The 17506-nt window shown below is 35.4% G+C and overlaps 1 protein-coding gene across 12 annotated transcripts in view; it reads right to left on the reverse strand.

The window, feature by feature from the left end:
- The window catches only part of LOC138693821 (DNA mismatch repair protein Mlh1-like), a 173154-nt gene that overhangs the window by 88691 nt on the left and 66957 nt on the right, over positions 1 to 17506 (reverse strand). For 6 of the 12 annotated variants that reach the window (XM_069817638.1, XM_069817643.1, XM_069817642.1 and 3 more), the window contains 3 exons: positions 13182 to 14314; positions 6520 to 6693; positions 5810 to 5942 (listed from right to left, as the gene is read on the reverse strand). Coding sequence is in view for 4 of the 12 variants with exons in the window: in XM_069817647.1 (XP_069673748.1) it covers positions 5835 to 5942; positions 6520 to 6693; positions 13182 to 13250 (351 nt within the window). In the remaining 8 variants the exon portion in view is untranslated. The remainder of the gene's footprint in view (positions 1 to 5809; positions 5943 to 6519; positions 6694 to 13181; positions 14315 to 17506) is intronic. The other 6 variants (XM_069817641.1, XM_069817645.1, XM_069817646.1 and 3 more) reach the window with 3 other exon arrangements.

Consider the following 17506-nt stretch of genomic DNA (forward strand, 5'->3'; position numbering starts at 1 on the left):
TATTTGAGCTTTACTAATTTAAAGAGTAATATATCCTACATCATCCAGCAACAGTTGAGAATAGTGCACCAATTAATTAGGTTACTCATTCATTTTCAATGTTTGAGATGGGTAGGGCATGTAGCACGTATGGGCGAATCCAGAAATGCATATAGAGTGTTAGTTGGGAGGACAGAGGGAAAAAGACCTTTGGGGAGGCCGAGACGTAGATGGGAAGATAGTATTAAAATGTATTTGGGGGAGGTGGGATATGATGATAGAGACTGGATTAATCTTGCTCAGGACAGGGACCAATGGCAGGCTTATGTGAGGGCAGCAATGAACCTCCGGGTTCCTTAAAAGCGAGTAAGTATTCATTTTCAACTTTAATACTGAAAATGTTGTTGTTTTCTAATGCCAGGCATTTGACAAAATCATTTGACCCCTTGCACTCCAATATTTTTCAAATATATTATCATAGTCAGCCACTGAAACACAGATTTTGAGATGTTCCAAATCCATTTCTTGGTTTGAGTTGCACAATAGGCAGTTAGGGGACTGATATATTCCAATTCTATGCAGGTGTTTGGCCAAACAGTCATGGCCTGTTGCCAATCTAAATGCAGCTACAGACGATTTTCGTGGTAAATCGGGAATTAACTGTGGATTATGATACAGAGAGTTCCATTTTTTCCCTTGAGATTGGGTTATCAAATTTTGTTTGTTGAAGTCTAAGTATGTAGATTTAATAAATCTTTTCACAGAGTAGATTTAGTAAAATACTGAAAATGTAAGACTGTTTATTTTGTTTGAAAAACTTATAAATTCTCGATAAGGACTAACAGTCATCATATAAATACCGAAACTGCACTAAAAATTAGTCTTTGCTATTGTTAATCAACAGTTAAAAACATAGTTAGTTTCTCTACTAATTTAAGGCCATGACAGCATTTCATAAGAATTATAAGGTGTCCCTAAACTTTCTAGCAACACTGTATTTAAATTAGAATGTCATTATTGTGACAACTGGTATGTGTGGATAAATTGATAACTATTTTAATGTAGATCAGATTGCCAGGCATTAACAATTCTCATGCATGTGCAATAATTTTAGACAGTACAAGGTAGAGAGAAACATATGTTCTCATTCACTTTGCTACCAGAATTCTGAATAGTGGTAAACGCAGAAGCTAAAAGAACTAATGAACTGACCACAATATACCAAGCACACATTAGCAACAAGTCTATTAGTGAATTCTTTAAGAAGGAAAAAATGTTTCTAGAATTTCATTAGGTTATTAGAATGATTGTCAATCTTACACAGTATACTTGTGTGTGTGTGTGTGTGCGTGCACACAAGTGAGTGCATGCACGCGCATGTGCGAGTGTGTGCATGTGTACGTATCAGAAAAAATAAAATCTATTAAGTTTCCATACTTATATTACGATATTCTACCACAATAATTCTCAATACAAGGAGCTCTTTTCATGCAAAATAAAATCCAAGCATGTTGAGACATCTGACAATCCTGTATAGAACAGACCCATCCTATGTGCTTTGGAAATGATACAAGCTTTGTGAACACTGACTCCCAAGATATACTAAAGATAATTTTACAGAAACCATTATTTAGTGTTAACTGTACATATATCACATATATCCATATACAGAATGTTTCAAAAGTGATGGTAAAAAATTTAGGGATGCAAAGTAAAAACGAAGAGAAGCAAAAAATTCCAGTAAACATGGATCCACAAATTAAGTGTTTATGAGATAATGCCATTTTGTGCAGGTTGGGGCCCACTGATTACTAAGTACTAATTCCAGCAAACGCAATGATAATTCAATTTTATTTATCAATCAAGAGACAATAAAATTCATAATTTTGGCTTCAACACCATAGAAATCTAATTAAACACACACAAAAGAAACTTTTTTTTTTGAACAACAGTAAAGTTTGTAGATAAACACGGTACAGTACAGTATGAACATGATACTGAATAATTTTACAGCAGGTATTCAAAATACTGACCATGCACTTGAATGCATCTGTCTAATTTTCTCTGCAAAGACCCAAGAATGTGCTCGAGCAGTTCTGGGCCATTCTTCATTTGCTGGAAGACATCTACAATCCGATGCTGCAATTCTTCAGGTGTGGTGATGTCTATTGTGTAAACAAGGCTTTTTGCATAACCCCACACACAAAAATCCAAAGAATTTAAATCCAGTGATCTAGATGCAGATCCTCAATTACCCATCCACTGTTTACGATATCGTCTATTTATATATCATCTCACACTTAGAAGGAAGAGTACAAAACATGAATTTTGTATTTAACCATGTCCAGGTGCTCGGTTCACTGGCAGTCCCAAGCAGCAAAAAAATGGCATTATCTCGTAAAGGGTTAATTTGCGAACCTATGTTTACTGGAACTTTTTTGCTTCTTTTCGTTTTTACTTCTCATCCTTAATTTTTTAACATTACTTCTGAAATACCCTGTATAATTCTGCAGAAATAAATCAGATCATTTAATTATAAAATTGGGGGAAAGCGAGTAAGGTAATTAAATTTCAAAATACCAGACATTGGAGCAATTTTCTCAGACAGCCAAAATATGCTTATTCCATGTTAAATGGAAAGGCAGTTGTTGCGGGAAAGAGAAATGACCATTGTCTGCTTGCGGTGTTCCCTGGAAGTAGTCCTTGAAACTGTGCATACATTGTTGCCAAATGTCACAGGCACATAATACTGAAGGGTCAAATATATAGAAATGTTGTTGTTGTTTTCTAATGCCAGGCGTTTGACAATAAAGTCATTTGACCTCTTGCACTCCAATATTTGAAAATGGCAAGTTGTAGCCGATTTAAGTGAACACCATATTTTAACGTTTTGGTGGCTACTTCATTCACACACAACCCCCAGAATGTCTGGAGGACCACACCTGCTGTTGGTCGACGGGTCCATTGGACCTAGCTGGGAGATCTTGTTGATCACCAGCTTTCCCTCCTTAAGCCACTGGAGGACGATTTTAGTGCCATAGCAGGTCAGCACTAGGAACAGAAAAGTAGAAAGAGGAGGAAGGAAAGTGAAATGTATCCCTAGGCCTCGAATGCTCTAAAGCCGTCGGGGTCAAAGAAAGTAAGAGTTCAGTCAGAGGACTGGATAGGAAAGGGTAAAGAGGGAATTAGGTATTGAATAGAGGAAAATTATACCAAATTCAGTCATTAACTCATCAAGCTGATGAGTAGCCCCTCCCTTTAGTTCAGCTTGTAAAATTATGCTTACTAACAGCTGCACCACGGGAAGGTAGGGATGGGACATTAGGTATTTGTCCAGGTTGGTTCTTAGGGCCTTCAATGGAAAGGATTAATGGCTCTCCCCCCTTTATCCGACAGATACCCTTTTGCAGATACTGATGTAATATAGATTTATTAATATGCAAAAGTGTTGGGAACTACTGCTTTCACGATTTTTAGGACTATACGAAGATATAGAGAAAATTACCCTACTCAAAGGTGATCAGAATAAGAAAGAGCAACATCTGTTTTAGTTCCTATAGCTACAGTTTCTCTGCAACCAGCAAACCACTGCTACTGAAGCTTGAAATCGACTTCAGCAAGTTAGAAGGCCCAAAATCTGTAAGAGAACTGCCTGAAAAAATTGCAAGAAGCTGATCTCTCCAGAAGAGATGCCAAGGGTCCAAAACTCACTCAACAGAATCGTGCGAGAAAATATGACTGGACAATGCAAAAGTGAAAGCAAGCATCAATCACTGATGAGATGCGATTTGGTCTGCAATCACTAGATGGCAGAGAAAATGTGAAGAAAGAATGGGGAGAGGTATTCCCCCTTTCGTATTTTCGTGCACAACTACTTTCAGAGAAAAAATTAAAAGAACCAGAGTTCCCACCCAAAGCATAATTAAAGAAGTGAGGTCTGAAGATCTGAGGGAAAATACTCCAACCCAAAGAAACATTGCTAGAAGAAAAGTAATATCTCCCCGAACTGTCGAACACATTATCCATGAAAATCAAAGCATATGATCATCGCCTGGGAAACACATTCAAGAGCGGTTAACAAACACAAGAAAGCTGTATGAACAGCATCTCGCAGGTGACAGATGGCAATGGGTGGTGATATTAGATGAAGCATGGATCTATCTTGATGATACCAATAAACCTCGAATCATATTTTAATAGAAATGTGGACAAAAAAAGGCCGCTCTAATTTCATACGACAATCCAAGGAAAAGTTTTCTACAGGGTTTATGGTGGTGGCTGGTTATTGCTCCCGGAGTCAGCTGAAAATTAAGAGAGTGGCCAGCAGAGCAAAGGTCAATGCAGTTTACTTCCAAGAGGAGGTGTTGAGACCAGTGTACCTTCCCATGGCTTTATGGCAGAGATCCTAGTAACATAAACATTCATATGGACAAGGCATCCAGCCATACTGTGAAATTATCGCTGCTGTTCTACTGCCAAATGGAAGCTGAATCTGGAATATTGATGATCCTTTCTGTGCCTTTGGTCTACCGAAGAGAGACCTTTCTAGTAGGAGGCCTATGGAAAGCCTGTAGAGAAGTGTGGCAAGATATTTTCCTTGCTCATATCAGGAGGAGCCTGCTTCAATGGAAACTGTGCTGTCGGGTGATAGTACACAACCGTGGTCAGCACATTGAGCACAACAGATGGTGGCGGCATGAAATTTCTTAGACTTGTTACAGGTAAGATGTGTTTATTTTTATCTGCCTCAACCCTTCGTATTTCAGTTTGGGGGGAGAGAAAAAAAAAACCTTTGTGTTATTTATTATTATTTGTTATTACGTAATTTACTTTCTGACATTCAGTTGAATTAACCCAATACACTTGTATTTAAATTATTTAGATTCCCTGCACTGGGATTTAATGTCCAGTTTGCTGATAAACATGCAATGTTCTGTAAAAAAAAAAAATGATAAAAGCACAAAAAGATAGTGACATTGACAAAAGGTGCAACTAAAACACAATTGGGGAAGTTTATTTCATGTTTTCTTTGCAAGACAAGTCAATTTGGGGATTTCAACAGAAAAAAATAAATTAAGGCGCAGCATCTAAAATTCTTAACTCTAATTACAATAATATGTTATTTAAATTGGTCACACTTCTTTATGCTTTATCTTTATCCATTATACACATACACATATGAATCACTTTTCATTAGGACTGATACTACATACATGGAAGGACCACTCCCATTCCCTACCCCGAATAGTTGCATTAAATGTCCCTACTTCTGACTTTTGAAAGGTGGCAACCCTTGTTTGACCTGTTCCCAGGACTCTACGAACAAAAAATGTAGCATATTTGAGAAAACTATATAAATGAATAAGAGAGTGGTTTCACTGTACAGTACTTAAATTTTTATACAACACAGCACATTTAGAAAAAGAAATGTTAACCTCACCTTATGTGATGAAATTGTAGACTACACTGTTTTCCTATATATAGAAATGTTCATGTATATCTTGTAACGAAAAAAAATTACGTTTTGTTTGAAAGACAGAGTCTTTTTTCGTGCGAATTCTCCACGAAACCTGCTTTTTATTGAAAATATCATGATTATTGAAGTAATTTCATTGATTTCTACAAGTTTCGCGGATATATTCCACTTAATTTTGTACTTCCATTAAGGGAATTGCAAGTTCCATGCATAGAATTAAGTTTTTAACACATTTCGTGTATATTGTTAATACTAAAAAATCACACCCCTATTTATAGCATGAGTATTAATTGAAAATGTTAAATAGTAAAAATACCAGCCCAGACATCTCCCTTTTGAATCTTTGGTACGCACCTCGACTTTGCACCAGCAGACAGGTCTAGCCAGCAAGGCCCAACAGTAAATGCTCCAGTTCACTTGTATTGGTGCCAAACACATGGCTGAATGCCTCGCCCTGCAGATCACTTGGTACCATTGGCTGATTAGCCTGCACATAAACAATCAATGCTTCTTATGGTTGTTCACTTTACACTTAATACAGAAATATCTTTCAGTCCAATTTGTATTCTAAGTAGAAAATGTCGTTATTATAATATATTATAACATTAAAAATGAAATGCAATAAAACTACTTTTATTACACAAAACTCGTGTAAGGTAAGGGAAGGAACCACTGGACAAAAAATTTGCAAGGAAAACGTATTTAAACCAAGGAAAGAAGTAGCAACAGTTAATTTAGAAATAGAACACGTCTGTCTTGTTGAATATTTATGCAAACTGAAAATTTTGGATTCGTCTATATACATAATTTCCCCTGAGCAAGCATGAGACAACCTGTGAACATACAAAAGCTAAATCAGAGCTGTGAAAGATTTTACAAATTGGTATTATATTACATCTCCACAACAATTGTATGAAACCCATGAGTAATAACATTTCTCATTAGAAATGATGCCAAAATTTGGATCAGTCTGTTCGTGTATCTTTCTGTGAAACCACTACTTTTAATTCTCCTTTCATGTAAGAATCAATGTCACGGAAAGAACTTTCCTTCCCATTACTTACAGGGTATACAACCTCCAGGTACTCCTGGAATATCAAATGCGTAGTTGCGTCAACTTTGCGGGATTTGAACTGCAGGATTTTGTGGCTTTCTGCTATCTTCTCATTGAACTCTTTATACACATCCATCATGATCACCTCTTCCTCTTTATCAGTCTTTGTTTTCATGTCATAATGCTGCCATGAACATCATCATTATTATATGTTAGTTATGAATAAAATGCAGTCCTTATGAACATAAGAAGTCAAGCTATAATGTTATGAAGGAATCAATAAATTAACCGTATCTTAGTATTTGGTTTTTCCACTACTTATTTTTGGTGCCATGAATTATTAGTGAATTTCCGTTTTTATGTACAATAGTGGCAAAAAAAACCGGACCGACCCTTGTAGCTGACTTCAGAGCCTTGTTTACTCCAGAGCCAAGATAAACTGGTAACTAAGACTTTCGTGGTTGAATCCTGCCTGGGAAGGAAACTTTTTTTGTTCCTTATTCAAATTTATTCCCAATACTTTTCGATTGCAGCGATATTTTACTACTTAATTAACTTATTATTCCCAGAACATGAATTTTACCAGCTTATTTTGTAATGGCTTTCGAAATGGGCTACGTCAGCAGTCGAAACTACAACAATTTCAATAGATTACTCGCTATCTTGTGAATGCGGGCGTGGCATGCGCAGCAGTTCATTTGGGGGATTTTGATTATTCCATTGGTCCGGTTTTTTTTTTTTTGCCACTACAAGGCTCTTTATTAATCAGTAAATATATATAATAATCTGAATTACATACACTTGCACCCATACTCCGTTTCTCAACTGTTAATAATGATGTTCCTTGATTTACGATGGTTTGACTTACTATATTTCGACTTAAAGCATATACTGCACTGTTAATGTACTGTAAAACATATTCTATACTGTACAGTAATGTACACTCAAGAACTTGTATTTATTTGCTTCTCAATTACTGGTATTTAGTTAGCTACGGTAATTATTTACTTATCATGTCATGTTGATATTCGACTTTCTATATTTTTAATTTACAACAGATTCATGAGAATGATGTAACCACATCGTAAGTCGAGATAATATATTCATTGATTAGAATGTCTTATACGACCATTTAATCATAACTGAAACTGCAAGCTAACATTCTGTAAGATTCTTAACGGCAAAACTCATTAAAATCTCCGTAAGTAATGATATTAAAGATTGATTTACTAATTATGAATTCTGTTCTACTAGAAATGCTTTGACACACACCCCAAACTGCAGTTAACTTATTGTTCTAACATGCATAGAGAAGAAATAATTAGGTATCATAGGTTACTGCCTTTAAAATTATCCCAGCCATCATTCTACCCCTCATTGTCATAGAAGTGCCTCTGCAAAGTCACATTTGAACACTACATACAAAATGTTTATACAGCCAGTGCTGACATACTGCGGAGAAATTTTAATTACCGGTACTTCACCTTTCATAAACGAAATAGAATATGTTCAAAACCAAGCTCTCAGACTCATTACTGGTGGAATCAAAACAACTCCAATAGATTCTATGAGATTCCTCACTAACATTAACAGCATCAAAATGACAATAGAAGAAAAAGCACTGATTCAATATGAAAAACTTATCAGATTACCAGGAAACAATTGGCATTCATACAGTCCTCTCTGTAGATTGAAAACTCAAAAACGTTTCATATCCATTGTTCAAGAATTAAACAGAAAATCAATATCCCGAATTTAAAAGAAAACCTACAAATTAAACCAAACCCTTTAACTCTATTAAATATAGAATATAATCTAAATTTAACAGAAGAAATACTAAAGTCAGAAGTAAACACTGAAATACTAAAACAATTGTCTTTAGAGACAATTAATATTAGGTACCCTTCACAAAACTGGCTTCATTTATACACTAACGGATCCTTGATCTCCAGAGAACAATGTGCCGGTGCAGGTGTTATGTGCTGTCTCTTCTCACTTTATAGATCCTTGGGTATGGAACAACAAGTTTTGATGGAGAAATCATTGCAATAAGTGAATGTCTCAGGAATCTTCTATGCCACATCAATAAATTTAGGAATGCAGTTATATTGTCAGAATCCAAAGCAGCTATTCTATCAATAGTCTCTAAACACACACTTTCATCTCAAACAGCAGAAATAACTAAAATGCTCTCTCAATTAATATCACTCAATAAAAGAATTGTATTCCAATGAATACCATCCCATTGTGGAATCCTGGGAAACGAGAATGCGGATGCTTTAGCAAAGAAGGGCAGCACTGCTACTTACAGACCTGTTACTAAATCTACGTATTACTCTGTGAAAAGATTTATTAAATCTACATACATCAGCAAGTTCTAAATATAAACAAACTCACTTGGGCTTACCTCAAGGTGCAGTATTAAGCACAACACTATTCAACATATATATTAACGACCTACCACAAGAGCTGGAAAAGTATGACACTAAAACAGCACTCTTTGCTGATGATTTGGTTATTTGGATGTCACATAAAACCAACGCAGTAGAGAAACTTCAAAATTCCATCCAGTCATCGTTAGTGGCACTTGAAACCTGGTGTTCAAATAATATCATGTCAGTGAACACACAAAAAACAAATTTTCAACTCTTCTCATTAAGAAAAAAACAAGTGAAAATAAATCTAAACTATAGAGATGATAAGTTACAAAGAACTGAAAATGCAAAATACTTGGGTATACATTTCGACACTAAGCTCACATGGAGAAATCACATTGAACAGATCAGCACAAAGGCAACAAATCGTTTTAAATTACTAAAAAGACTGGCAGGAACGAAATGGGGTAGCTCAAGAGTACACTCAACACAACCTACAACACATATCTTAACGTACTGTGGTGAAGCACTAATAACCTCATCAACCACAAATAAACAGACATTAGAACGCACTCAAAACCAAGCTTTACGTCTCATCACTGGTGCAATTAAAACTACTCCAATTGAAGCCATGCATATAATCACATCTAATAAACCAGTTGTAACAGATCTTGAAACACAAGCCCTATTAACCTATGAAAAATTAAGAAGGCTTCCAAATTGGGATAAATGGAGTAAATACAAAGATTCTAAATTTACATTGAGGACCCAAAATGGATACATACAAGAGGTAGAAAAGCTTAAGCAAATTCTAGAAATACGAAGTGAAAAGGAAAACTTGATGTCTCGATATAATCCACTTAATAACTTCAAAGTAGATTGCTGCCTTGATCTTGATGAAGTCTTCAACAAAAAAGATATAAATCCAGAAATAGCAAAAGCCATTGCCCTACAAATAATTAATAGAAAATATCCACAAAAGGACTGGTTGTACATTTACACTGATGGATCTCTCATGGATCAAAATGAAGGAGCTGGAGCAGGAGCTACTTGCCAATACTTTTCTCTTTATAAAAATGTTGGCAAGTACACAACAAATTTTGATGGCGAAGTTGAAGCCATTATACATCACTTCAAAATGTATTTGTTTGGCTAAACCAGTGCAAAAACATAGTCTGACTCCAAAGCTGCAATCCAGTCCATCAGCTCAACTACATCCCCTAAAATGGAAAAAGTAAAAGAAATTCATTGCATGGTAAAACAAATTCAAATGCTAAATAAAAAAGTGGTCTTCCAATGGATCCCGGCCCACTGTGGACTGAACGGTAACAAGAAAGCAGATATGTTAGCAAAGAAAGGAACTTATATCAACTTAAAAACAAATTTCAAGTTCCCATATAAATCAATAAAGCGAGTCATAAAGAGAATAAGTTGCAGCGACCAGGCAAAATATCAAAATTCAAAATGGAAAGAATCATTCAAAGATCCAAAACTAATTCCTGATCTACCTCGAAAATCTGCCGTGGCCATGTTTAGATTAATTACTGGTCATGATTGCCTCAGTAAACACCTCCATCGTATTGGAGTACTGAATTCACCTAAATGCTTACTGTGCACCAGAGAAGAGGACATGGAGATGGAGCACCTGGCTAATTGTGAAACTCTTAGGACATTTGTGGACCTTCCATCAAAATATTGAGAAGCAAGAAGGATGATGACTTCATTGTTAAATCCAGAGCATTAGACACACGCGCACACGCACGCGCACGCGCACACGCACACGCACACACACACACACACACACTTAGACTTCAACAAACAAAATTTGATAACACAATCTCAAGGGAAAAAATGGAACTCTCTGCATCAAAATCCACAGTTAATTCCCGATTTACCACGAAAATCGTCTGTAGCTGCATTTAGATTGGCAACAGACCATGATTGTTTGGCCAAACACCTACATAGAATTGGAATATATCAGTCCCCTAACTGCCCATTGTGCAACTCAAACCAAGAAATGGATTCGGAACACCTCAAAATCTGTGCTTCAGTGGCTGACCATGATAATATCTTTGAAAAGTATTGGAGTGCAAGAGGTCAAATGACTTTATTGTCAAACGCCTGGCATTAGAAAACAACAACAACAACAACATTTGGAACAACTTTCACCCCTGACACTGTTTGGATATAGAAAACACAATAAACATAACCAGAGGAATCACCAATTGAGATAGGGAGATAAAAAATTCACTAACTCCAATTTTTGACAAAATTCATTCTGGGCTGGATGCTGTTGTTTAGTTTGCCCCGTATGCGTGGAAGGCAAGAATACACAAATTTCGACATTCATCTGCATTCTGGGGGCTGTTTTAAAACTCGTGGAAGTCAGAACTCCACTTATTCCATGGAATAAAAGAGTTTTTGCATTCCAAGCTTAACTTCCCGGTAGGTGGCAACACTATCGCTCAACCAGCTAAGTAAAGTGATACGGAATTCAGAATCTCACAGAAATCTATGAAATCCATGTAAGACTATGAAAGGCATAATATGGAGTCGATTTAACTTCCAGAAATGCAATACAGATGCATTATTTTCCAGTCAACTAAAGTACAATTCAGCATTGCCATGGAAAGAAGAAAGCTAAAGGACTTGCAAAATTTAATGCAGTTTATTTCTGAGCAAAGTAGGATGAATTACCAAACTCTGTTTGTGGACAGTAACAATCTAGAATCTAGATGCACACGAAGAACATGAGAGAGAGAGAGAGAGAGAGAGAGAGAGAGAGAGAGAGAGAGAGAGAACAGAATCTGTAACACGAATCAGACTGTGTTAACATTTTAATATTTTTTGTGGTTTTATTTGTGATTTTGATGTGCTTTATGGTAATTTGTGATTTTCTGTCTCATATATTTGAAATTTAAAAAAAATGTAGCAATGTTAATCTTAATAATAAACTTCCATTTTCTCATATATTCCATTGTATCATCAGGGAATTATGATATACTTATCTTTTTACTTCACATGGCTCATATTTATTCACTTTTCTTAATTCATACACTGTGGAAATCAGAAAATCACTAATTCCAGCAATGTTTATTTCAAATTGTAGCGTAAGATAATCTAAAAAATTTAGGTTTTGAAGTATTTAAGTGATAAAAAATGTAATTTTGCACAATATTAATAGATAAATGTATAATATTGAAAGTTAGTATGACAGATGATAAGTTTTTTGTCTCTCCTGTAAAATTTGGCTTATTGGAATTAGGGAGTTTTTGATTTCTGTGTCTCAATTGTAAGGAACCTCTCTAAACCACAAACTTCAGGATGCACCAAGAACCCAAATTATTCGCGATTGATTATAGTACTTTATGGGGTAAAAGTACAAATATGTATTAAATATGAACTCTCAATGTTCTTTCTTTGTACTACAAAATGAGAATTGTACATGGCAAAATGAACCCACCTTCTCTCGAGGTAGCAAGAAAATTCTTCTCTGAATATTCTTCACAGCAACACAGCAGCTGACATGAGAATAAAGTGCATAAGATTTGCTGATGACATGGCATTGTTAGTAGAAAAAGAAGATGATAATAAGGAATATGCTAATGGAGCTAAATGAGAGCTGAGAGCAGTATGGGATGAAGATAACGAAGACCATGGTTACTGGTAGAAAAATAAAGGTGATAAATGTGCGAATTCGAAATGAGTCAGTAACACGTAGACAGCTTCAGATACTTGGTATAGGAACATGAGCTGTTGCCAGGAAGTCAAAAGGAGAATAGCAATGACAAAGGAAGTTTCTAATAGAAAAAGGAGCATTTTCTACGAAACTTTGGAAGAAGAACTATGAGACCAGTGAAGAGTTTTGTGTGGAATGTGACTTGTATGAGACAGCAGACAAAATAAGAAATGAAGCAGTGCTAGAAAGAGTGGGTGAAGAAACAATAATGCTGAAACTGGACAGGAAATTAAAGAGAAATTGGCTACATCATACATGCACGCATGCACAGATATGTAATAAAAGGGTTTTAAAACACTCCACATTCATTGATTTCCAATATACACTATTCTCTGTTTGTCCATAGATCTTTCAGCACTCTCTTACAGATGGGAGCTCTCCAGCTCCTTCAGTATTGGCTTCATTTCTTTTCCCTCGTCCAATAGTCAGCTCTTATCCACCTTTCATACCATAGTCATCCCTTATCCATCTAAGAAATTCAAATGTTAAATCACTTATAACTGTAATCTCTCTGAATTCGCGAAAAGAAAATGTATTCTGTTTAAAATCATCACTCACCCTGGCAATATCTAGCCGACGCACTTTAGCACTAACATTCTCTGCCAGACTTGAAGTAAATGTTATCATCTCAGCAAGTTTCTGGGCATCAGAATGCACGATCTGAAGACTTGGCAATACTTTGGTAATGCCACGAAGTTTTGCTTCTAGGTGACACTACCTCAAAAGGAGGGTCTCCAGTCCATTATTAATTTCATCCTGTAATAATTTACTTAACAGTAGATTATTCTTTATCATTTCCGTATTATTTCAGTTACCCTGAGTTAAGAATTTGATTAAATAAGAACAATTAATATAATTGTTCATTTAAGAGTTCCAGAAATTTACATTTTAAATTTTCATACTAGGATCCTATTGTATTACGTACAAAAACAAATAAAGTGTTAATTACGAAACAGAAAAAAAAAATCTATCATTTTAATTACGTGGTAATGAAACAACATGCGAATCTGCAATGCATATTCAAGAGGTACACACATAATTTAAGACAAAATATACCAGTAATTTGAATGAGCATTAATTTATTCTCCGAAATTAAACTTGATCCTTACATTTAAAGCTGTGCACATAATGCTAGGCCCTAATAGACAACAGGAACAAAACAATTACTCTGATCCTCCAGGTTTCAAGCAGAGAAGCTTGTTAGCACAAAATAAACTTCATGGAAAGCGGAAGCGGCAGTGGAAAGAGAGAATGATGTGAAACTGATCAGGAAGAGGAAAAGGAATTGGTTGAGAAGAAACTGCCTTCTGAAGGATACACTGGAAGGAATGGTGAACAGGAGAAGAGTTTGGGTCAGAAGAAGATATCAGATGATAGACGACATTAAGATATATGGATCATATGCGGAGACTGAAAGGAAGGCAAAAAATAGAAAAGATTGGAGAATGTTGGGTTTGCAGTGAAAGATCTGCCCTTGGGCAGAATGCTATGAATGAATTGTTTGTTATGCAAGTCCAGTGTTTCAGGTAAAGCTCCCTGTGAAGCAGACGTCAATAATTTCATCTGTTCTGGGGCCGGGTACCGATCCTGGGACCTCTGGTTGAATGTACCAGCACTCCATCAACTGATCTACCCAGGAACTCCACCCGACATCGTCTCAATTTTTCTCCTTATATCCACACAACTCGAGTCTGAAAAGACGCCAGAAACTCACATTGAGTGTACACAAACTCTGTGCAACTTAGAATTGTGGTTATCTATTAACATACCTACAGTAACGTATATAGGCCTATTATGCAAGTCTAGTTTTTCAGGTAAAGTTCCCTGTGAAGCAGACTGAATAATTTCCAGGGAAAAATTGTTCCGGGGCCGGGTATCGAATTGTTATTGCGTAGGAGTGCATCTGTTAGACGAATTCTTTCCATAGCCTAATATAAGAAAAAACTGTATTTGAGGTGGATGAGATGGAAACATAGTTCTGCCGGTGCTCATCATGGTTTGTCATAATTATTTGCCGCTTTGGCGAAGATTTCCCAAAGCTCGATTTGGTGAAACAAGCGTTGAGGGACTTCTGCCGATTTTAGCAAGACTTCTGACTTCTGTTGCAGTCAAATAATTATAAAATACGATAATTTGGTCCAGGGAGCATCCGTTTTTGGTGCAAAGATAATTCATTTGGCATGTTTCTTAATTGAAATTAACCTAAGTGGGTCGGTATCTATTCCAAAATCAGCGGAAGTCCCTCAACGCTCGTTTAACCCATTATTTTGTTCTATTACAAAATAAAATGAATTATTGTACTAAAGAACGTTTTATAGCTAAAAGAAAAAATAAGGGCATTTCATCAACATCCTCTAGGATTCCAGAATGGATATATTTCTGTTGAAATTATTGAATTTTCCAAAAATGTAAGCTCCAAAAATAGAAATGGAATATACATCTTGATTACACAACTTTTAACACTATATCACTTCGGAATATGTATTATATGTCTTTCTCGTGTTAAATTTTACCATACCTGGTTAACATGTTTCGGCCTGCTATTGGCCATCTTCAGAACTGGTTGTTGCTGGTCTTGGCGCCTTTTTTTTTTCTCCCTGTGGGGGTGTGTTTGTGTAGTGTAATGTGGAGTCAAAGAGTATGTGTGTTCTGAAATTGAGTTGTGTGTTGAGAATTTCATTTGGATGTATTTTTGTGTGTCTGTATATTTCGTATTGTTCTAGTGTATTTAGTTTCTCTTTGACTCCACATTACACTACACCAGTAGTGTCAGAGTTGTAAGCTCCAAAACCTGTTGTGGAGCTAGATCAGAGCGTGAACTTGCTTATGTCTGTGGAAACACCGGAGCATGCAACCAGTCTAATGGAGCACTCCGCTTCGTTTAGTCTCTGTCTGACAACACTGCACTACACAAACACACCCTCACAGGAAACAAAACAAAAGGCGCCAAGACCAGCAACAAACAGTTCTGAAGATGGTCAATAGCAGGCCGAAACATGTTAACCAGATACGGTAAAATTTAACATGAGAAAGACATATAGTACATATTCCAAAGAAATGCAATGGTAATTATCAATTAGTTGTGTCATGAGTAAGGGGCGTCTCTCTCATCATTCATCACTTAATAATATCATTAAAAGAGCATTAACATCCTCAGGGGTTCCATCCATCTTAGAACCTTCCAGGATCAGCTGTTCAGATGGCAAAAGATCTGATGGTCTGACTCTAGTCCCGTGGCATGTTGGCAAATCTTTAATTTGGGATTCCACATGTGTGGATACACTGGCCCCTTCTCATCTGTCTTCAACCTCTAAGATACCAGGATCTGCAGCAGAAAGTGCTGCTATCAGTAAACATCATAAATATAAACATTTTATAGATAATTATATTTTTATCCCTTTTGCGGCTGAAACCTTTGGATCATGGTGTAGTAAAGCCGAAGCTCTTATCTCCACCATAGGCAGAAGTTTAGTGCAGCTTTTTGAGGATCCTGAAGCAGTCAATATCTACGTCAGCACATTGGTATCACCATTCAGCGTGGTAATGAAAACAAGTCCTCTTATTTAGATGGAATTTTCTTTCTTTAATTAATCAATTTATATCAATATACCATATTTTATTTTATTATTCTTTCATTCTGTATACAGAAAATTTATGTAATCAGTTAATTAATATGATTTATACTAGTATTAGGCAATATGTTGATTGTATATACCTCAAACTTAAGTTTCTTTTTTGTGTAACTACCAGTGAAATTTATTTTCATTTAAATAAAATTATGTATTATCAATATTAGTTTTAAAAACATAAAATTACTTAGTCACACATTAAAAGGCGTTAAAATTTTTAAAAAAGGTATATACCTTCGACAGACGGCCCGTTTCGATGTGATGTTACATCTTCATCAGTGTCTGTCGAAAGTATATACCTTTTTTAAAAATGTTAACACTTTTTAACATGTGACTTAGTAATTTTATGTTTTTAACAAAGTGTTAACGTGAACTCTAATCAATGATTAGTTTTAAAAGTAATTACTAGGGAAATAGACATTTATTAGAATTACCCAATGTCGAATTAACCTATTTGTATTATGTTATAATTTGAAAAAGTTTTCAATCCTACAGAATCTATATTTTCTATCAGTACGTTAATTAGCACGGCTGACATAATGTATTGTGATAAAAAAAAATGGTGAAATTTCAACTGTCTACTTTCACTTGTTCCAGAGAAAATGGGGATACATGCAAAGAAATGTAATTTTTTTAAAACCAAATACAAAAATGAACACGTGGGAAGAACTATATTTCCTTAACTGCACATTAAGGTTCATCTCCTAGACTTAATTTAATGTAATATTTAATCTACCTCAATTTGGTGAGGTTGCCAAAGACAAAGAATGTTAAACAGTAACATTTAAGATGGCATTAAAATGTCTTACAAAAAATTTGTTTACAACAAACTAAAATTTACAGTAGATAATATTTCACATAATGAAAATTTAGAAGTAAAATAAAAAGTACAGATAAAATAGGATGAGAAAATTCAATTTGAATTGAAATACAAGTGTTGCCGTAAAATATGCAGAGAATCCTTCAAAGCTATCATAGAAATGATATGAAAACGCTGCCAACATAGTACAGAATGAAGTTTCTGGCAGAAAATTAATAAAAGAAGAGAAAGAAGATCTCTAAGCCAAAGAGTTTTGAAGTTCATACTCTCGGAAAAAGTAAAGATTTGTGACTTTTATACTGATAAAAATCGAATGTAATACATAACTGCATCATAAAATGTATGTTATATCAATTTCTTCAGAAAAGTTAAAGATATGCTTTAAATACAAAATATGGAAACAACAATATTTAAATTCCCTTGCAGCCAGTTGA

Source organism: Periplaneta americana, unplaced genomic scaffold (assembly GCF_040183065.1).
Source record: "Periplaneta americana isolate PAMFEO1 unplaced genomic scaffold, P.americana_PAMFEO1_priV1 scaffold_22, whole genome shotgun sequence".
Lineage (NCBI taxonomy): Eukaryota > Metazoa > Arthropoda > Insecta > Blattodea > Blattidae > Periplaneta > Periplaneta americana.